This window comes from Kryptolebias marmoratus, linkage group LG16 (genome assembly GCF_001649575.2).
Source record: "Kryptolebias marmoratus isolate JLee-2015 linkage group LG16, ASM164957v2, whole genome shotgun sequence".
Lineage (NCBI taxonomy): Eukaryota > Metazoa > Chordata > Actinopteri > Cyprinodontiformes > Rivulidae > Kryptolebias > Kryptolebias marmoratus.
Genome location: NC_051445.1, coordinates 246,870 through 253,745, shown reverse-complemented (window position 1 = coordinate 253,745; position 6,876 = coordinate 246,870). Strand labels below are relative to the sequence as shown.

General features: G+C 45.3%; 1 protein-coding gene across 1 annotated transcript in view; it reads left to right on the top strand.

Moving 5' to 3' along the window:
• The window catches only part of cmtm6 (CKLF-like MARVEL transmembrane domain containing 6), a 7,679-nt gene extending 4,492 nt beyond the window's left edge, over positions 1-3,187 (top strand). The window contains exons 3-5 of the mRNA XM_037980469.1: positions 1,230-1,406; positions 1,492-1,590; positions 1,665-3,187. Of these exons, the coding sequence (XP_037836397.1) occupies positions 1,230-1,406; positions 1,492-1,590; positions 1,665-1,832 (444 nt within the window). The 3' untranslated portion in view covers positions 1,833-3,187. The remainder of the gene's footprint in view (positions 1-1,229; positions 1,407-1,491; positions 1,591-1,664) is intronic.
• The last annotated feature ends 3,689 nt before the right edge of the window (positions 3,188-6,876 follow it).

Here is a 6,876-nt window from a genome sequence, read left to right as displayed (position 1 = left end):
TTCCCGTGGTACTTTCACAATAAAAGCCTCCCTGTCCTGACAGGAAGCTTCGGGGGAATTCCCTCCCTGATAATCCAGGTGGTTTCCACGTTAGGAGTTCTTTTCAGGTGAATCAAGGTGAGAACCTGCAGCTGCTGAAGAGGAAACCTTCAGCTTCAGGTCACTTCCTCTGTTTCACAGCTGTAAAGGTCAAAGGTCAGAGCTGGGGTTATTTTGTTCTTGGTTTTAGCTGCAACAGCAGAGTTGATCAATCATCATCATCCTCACTGATATTTATCTGACCTGCTGGTCTGTGGGCTTGATTAAAGCTGACTCAGCGTTTACCGTGTCAGTGCTGACTCAGCGTTCAGATGCTTTTACTGTTTATGGTTTTTAGACTTTTAACTCCTTCAGCTGTTTCAGGACATTTCACCTTTGACCTTTGGGTTTTGTAACTTTTATACTTTATAAATTATTTAACTTTATTCCTATTTTTTCTTATTAAAATGCATTGAGATCTTAACTTTGTTCTCTGAAATCTTCTGTTTGTGAGTTTTAGCTTTTAGCTACTCTGATGGTTTCAGCCTCAGTTTTAGCTCTTAGCTGCTTGTTTGCTGGTTTCAGGTTTTAGCTAGTTTCTGTGTGGAGGTGAAGCTGAAAGGTAAATTTACCTGAAACAACCAGAAGGAAATATCTGATAAAGCAGAAGAATAAACTTCTTGTCAGAAGGAGCTCTCACCTCCTGGAGGGATTTTAGTCTGACGTTTTGGTGCTCCTCCTGTTTGTGTGGAGGACCCAGGGGAACCGGAGAACCCGGGGGAGCCGGAGGACCTGGAGGACCTGTCAATGACCTCCTCTCTCAGCTCTCCAGCATCGATACACCCAGGACGCCCACATGTCAGAGCAGTTCGGTCTCTTCATGCTGGTTTTATTCTCGTCTGTTTTTACTGGAAACAGAAACGTTTTTTATAGACTTGAACTTGTTTTAAACTATCAGATGACCTGACGGGACCTGATTATTCTCAGGTCACAGGTGGGATTCTTCCACCAGTCTGTCGCTCCGGGTTTCTTCCAGGTTAAGGTGGTTGATGGTTTGGATCACCCCCTGGTGGCCGCTCACAGCTGGAACACCTGGAAGCATCCCTGTCATGTTTGTGTTTTGGATTCAGTGCAGCTGCTGACGAGGACTCGTCTGAGCTCAGCATCAGACACGAGTCTGAAGGACCTGATGGTTTGATGTTTTCTTCCAGCTGCTGTCCTTCGTGGCCTTCGTCCTGGAGGAGACGGTCAACACCTGCCTGCGCTGTTTGCCTCTCTACTTCTTTGAGTTCGTGAGCTGCACGGCCTTCCTCTTCACCGCGCTGCTCCTCGTCCTCCTCGCCACCAGCCTGCACGAGAAGGTCGGCATCAGCTGCTGGCCCAAAGTGGTAAGAAGCTGCTGCAGAACCCCTCCTGGTTCTGACCCGTCGGGTCTTGGTGCTTCAATCAACGAGGTGTTCTTCTGTCCTGCAGGACTTTCTTTACTCGGCCATCATCGCGCTCCTCTTCCTCATCTCGTCCATCGTCTTTGCAGCAGATAACAGCAGCTCCAGCGTGGAGGTCATCGCTGTGGTGAGGAGGCATCTGAACACTTCCTGTCCGCTCCGCTCTCATTTCCTTTAACCACCTGTCCTCCTCCTCCTCAGGTGTTTGGGATCCTGTCGTGTGCTGCGTTTGTTGTTGACCTCGTGTTCTTCGTGAGAACAAACGGGTTCCCCTTCAAGAAAGACCAGAACACAGAACCCAGGAACGGCGGCCCGGCTCAGGCGGAGGAGCAGAAACTCAACGCGCCGATGGCTAACGGAGCAGATTAGGAGTCAGATTATTTACTCTTACCTGTCGGCAGGTGGGCGGAGCCTCAGCTGCTCTTTGGTTTGTAGGTTTTATATGTTTTTAGTTTCTGCCTGAAGGCTTTCAGCTCTGAAAATATCAATCATTTCTCTTCCTGTAAGGGACCAATCAGTTCCTCTGTTTTTAATGTTTTTATTTAATTTTAGGAACGACAGACACTAAACCGCTGACCGTTCAGCTGTCAATCAAAACTTACTGATTTATAACCGCTTTGCTTTTTTATTTTCACTAACAGACAAAAAAATAGAAATAAATTTTCTTCTTTTTTTACTGTAATTATATTTTTGTTTTCTTCTGAAAAGTTTTTTATCAGACTGAAAGCAGTGCTGTTTTTCCGTGGGGGCCTTAAACGCATCACAATCAGAATTTTATTTTTAATTCTGCTTAAAGTCGACCTTCAGCAGGAAGCTGAGAGAAGAAATGTTTGTGAATGTCCAGCAGGGGGAGCTGTGCAGGAAGTTCAGCAGGATTTTTGTTTTGAAGGAGCTCTTCCTGTTGGATCGTCTCGGAGCTTTAAAGTTTTTTATTTTCATGTTTTTATATTTTTACTTTTTATTGAGAGAAAATCTGTTTTTATATTTGAATCATTTTTCTTCCTCCTTCAGAACCGTCTGGTTCTGGTTTTAATCCTGCTGACCCGGATCAGAACCTTCACTGACCCGAACAGGTTGGAGTCAGCGGACCTTCAGAACCCGGCCTCTTTTCTCCCAGATGATCCGATCTCACCTGGACAGAACTTATCGGATCAGTCCGGTTCCAGAACCAATCTGTGAAGAAACAGAATCAGTACAGAGCCAGAACTTTGGTTCTGTTCTCTGAGACTGATGCATGGTGGGAGCTGAGTTCTTTCTCTGTGAACTGGGTCAGAAGAGGTTCTGATGAGACTGGGTCAGTTTCTTTAACAAGATCCAGAACACGGTTCTGTTCCTTCTGCCGTCTCTGACTCAACAGAACCAGGTTCTGATCAGAACCAGGTCTGAACGGAACAAGGTCTGAACAGAACCAGGTCTAAACAGAACCTGGGGCTGAACAGAACTTGGGTCTGATCAGAACCAGGTCTATGTTGGGTCTCTGGCTTCAGGCAGACTCTGGGTTTGAATCAGAACCATCGGGTCCAAACAGACGATTGAATGTTTTCAGCTCAGAACCTGAAGCCGACGAAGTGAAAGTTTTTCTTCTTCGTGGGTTTTTGTTTCTGTATTTTAAAGTTTCACAGAGTAAATGTATAAAAGTTCTGGAACAGATCCGGGTTCTGTTGGGTTCTGTAGTTTTCCTGCAGCTGTTTTTCTTCTGAATAAATGTCCTTGGTCCTCCTGAGTGACAGCGTCTCGTTGTTATTCTGTCGTTTCATGAATGAACTGCAGGAATCAGTCGCTTCATTTAATCTTCTCTCTTCCACGCCTTTGAGTTGGAAGGATTCAAACCAAAGTCTGGATAAACGGTGATGTTTTCTCTGAATAAAAACCTCATTTCAGAGCCTTTTTCTCTCATGAATAAATGATGATGTGGGACATCCTGTCTCATACTGAGGCGTCGTCTTTTAGAGAAAACCTAAAAACTGCAATGCAGACGTTTGACCAGCAGGTGGACCCTTAAAGCTGCTTCTGCTTCTTACACCAAATAAAATCTGTCCACAGCTGCACAGTTTACTCTGAGAATAAAATATGAAAACTAATTTGTTTCATTCTGAAATTATCTAAAACAATCTGACATTTTATAAAGTTTAGTCTCTGCACAACAGAGTTTATCTCTTCAGAGTCGGACGGATGAAACTGAACTTAACAGAAGAAGAAGAGTCAAGCAGGATGGAGGAAAGGTTCAGGAGGGATCTGTAACAGAAGGGTGGCAGCAAAGGTCAAAGGTCAGTGGGGAGAGCAGCCATGTAGTCTGGTTTGGACACAGAACAGGAAGTGTCAGAGCTGAAGATGTTGAGGTCCTCCTCAGGAGGGACGAGGATGGACAGGATCAGGACTGAGGACATCAGAGGTCCAGCACAGGTTGAAGGACTGGGAGATAAAGACTGAGACGGTTTGGACATGTCCAGAGGAGGGACAGAAGGATGTTGGAGACAAAGAGGACATGTATGGATGCGGTTAGAGGACAGACTGAGATGGTTTGGACATGTCCAGAGGAGGGACAGAAGGATGTTGGAGACAAAGAGGACAGTGGACAGAGTTAGATGGAGGAGGACTGGATGTGGAGATCCCTGAGAAGAGAAGATCTTCCTGGAAATGTTAAAACTGATGAATTTCCTCGTAGCTTTCAGAGAAAGGCGACTGAAGTGAAATGAATGAACTGATTGTCGTTCTGTAGAGAGGAACGCTGCTCCAAGCTGCTCCAAGCTGAGAAAATAAAACCTGAGAGCTGATGTTTGGGTTTAGGTTTGAAGCTTAAATCAAATCTCTTCCTTCCTTTCCAGCGTTGGCATGAAACAGGAAGAGAGTCGGGGCGAGGCTGTTTGTCGGCTCGTTAATCAACCTTCAGTCTGAAAACTGTTTCTCCGAACAAAAACTTTATTTTACTCCTCTGACATCAGGTCCGTGAACACAGCTGCTGCTCGCTGTGGTCACCATGGTAACCACACACATGCGTCTGTCACTCCCTGACTGCCAAGTGCACGAGGCAGCCTGAGAAGTAAGTCTGAGTGAAAACTATCAGTCGGATCAGAACTTCTGGACCCGCGAGCAGCAGAAGTCCCACAGGTTCAGGTTTAGAGCATAGAAACATAGAATTATAGAAACATAGAAGTGTAGAGTATAAACTGTATATTTTTTCTCTGACTCTTCAGCAGAAAAATGAATCAGGGCTGATGTTTCTGCTCAGGTTGGAGCATCACGACTGGTTGTCTTCCATCATCAGTGTTCCTTGTTGTGTTTGTGCTGAAACATGTGGAGCCTGTCCTCTGACAGCTTTGTGTTCCTGTTTGTCCTGCCAGGTCAGCAGCAGGTTCTGGGTTCTGATCTGAGGGGATGTTTCAGGTCTTTGAGTGTTAAACTGCAGCAGATTCAGATTAAAACTCCAGCAGGAACATGCTGTTCTTCATCCTTCAGGTTTCTGAACATGTGGGAATGATCTGAGTGCTCTGAATCATTTCTACTCTTCTACTGAACACATTTAGCTGTTAAAGTAAGACACAGCATGATGTTCCCCTGAAACCTGACCCGGTTTGGACTCAGACGGACCTTGGCTTTGAGTTTCAGACAAACTGGGAGGTTTTCCAGGGTTGTAAAATGTTTCCACAGAGCTTAAAGAAAAGCAGAAAAAGAAACAAATCCAGTAGCTGTAAGGATGGATGGATGGATGGATGGATGGTTGGATGTACAGATGGATGTATGGATGGATGGATGTACGGTTAATTGGATGTTCGGTTGGATGGATGGTTGGATGTACGGTTGGATGTACAGTTGGATGCACGGTTGGATGTACAGATGGATGCATGGTTGGATGCACGGTTGGTTGGATGTACGGTTGGTTGGATGCACGGTTGGATGCACGGTTGGTTGGATGCACGGTTGGTTGGATGTACGGTTGGTTGGATGCACGGTTGGTTGCACGGTTGGTTGCACGGTTGGATGTATGGATGCACGGTTGGATGCACCTGTTTTTCGGACAGATCACTCGGGGTGAAGCCGTGTTTTCCTTCGTCTGTTTCCTGTTTCGCAGGAACTCTGTTGCTGGTTTTCGGTGGAACTGAACTTCTGGAACGATCCTCCAGGATCACATTTGGTTCTGATGGAACGTCTCGTATTTCCCAGGAAACCACAGCAGATTTCTGCAGAAAGGAGCAGCAGCTGGACTCCAAGCCAGAACTTCAGCCGAGCTCAGACGCCTCGTCCTGAACCCCGATGGCTCGTCCAGGAAGTGAAGACGTCTCTGCAGATTTACGTCCTGCAGTTCAGCAGACAGCAACAATCCTTCCAGCATGTTGGGAGGAGAACCAGCTGGACTCTTCACGCAGATTTACATTTTTAATTGTTGCTTTTTGAAGTAAACTTGACGGCTGGAAGTCCGTGTGCAGATTCAGGTTGGTGGCTGTGGTTTGTCACATCTCGTTCTGTAATTTGTGTCTGAGAAATCAGTCAAACATGTCGGATGGAGGAACCTGAAGTACAGAGAAACAAAGACTCTGTGTCTGAAAAGCAAATTTAAAGTTAAAACAGGAAAGGAAGTCCTAAAATCAACAGATGACTTTAAAGTGAAACAAGATGGCCTCGTCTCCATGATTTGGATTTGAAAAAGGAAACGTGTGGAGAGACATGAATGATGTACAAACTGTGGAATAATGAGTTCATGTGTTCATCAGCCGGGCACCTCCTCACATCAAACCACAGAAGAAGAACGAGTGTGTGTATTTCTGCTCCGTTTGAGGTGAAACTCTGTAAAAGACTCATTGTTGAACCTTTGATTGAGTTTTCAGATCCGGGTCATCAGCTGGAGAGGATGAAAGCACAGATCACATGTTAAACTCTTCTTATTCTTTTAAAGAGCTGCTGAAGGCTTTTTATTCTAACTCACTTCTTAGGATATTATTAGTTTCTGATGATATTTCTGAGGTAAATCGATGACCTTTCTGTGTGTGGGTGTAACTCTGAGGGGGGAGGAAGAGGAAGATGTCTCCTCTTCACGTTCAGAGCGCTTGTTTCCCACCCAGTGTTGAGATTTGATCACAGAAGAATCCTGTAAAATAATTCAAACCCCTACCAAGTGTGACCTTTGACCTTTCAGCTGTGGTTCAAACCAAGATAGGTTCAGGAAACTAAATGAATGAACTTTTTCTTTTTCTCCTCAAGGTTTAACTAAGTGTTTAAGGTGAGTTTTCAACCTTTGGTTTGAGGACAGCAGGAGAACCAATCAGCTGCTCCATTTTCTCTGCTGGCTGCTGTCTTCTCCTGGTTCTGTGAGGACAGCAGGAACATGGACTCATCTGTCCACACAACAGGTCCATCTGAGACAAGCTGTGTCCACAGAACACCTTAATTCTGTGGCTGATGGTCGGCTGTCTAATTG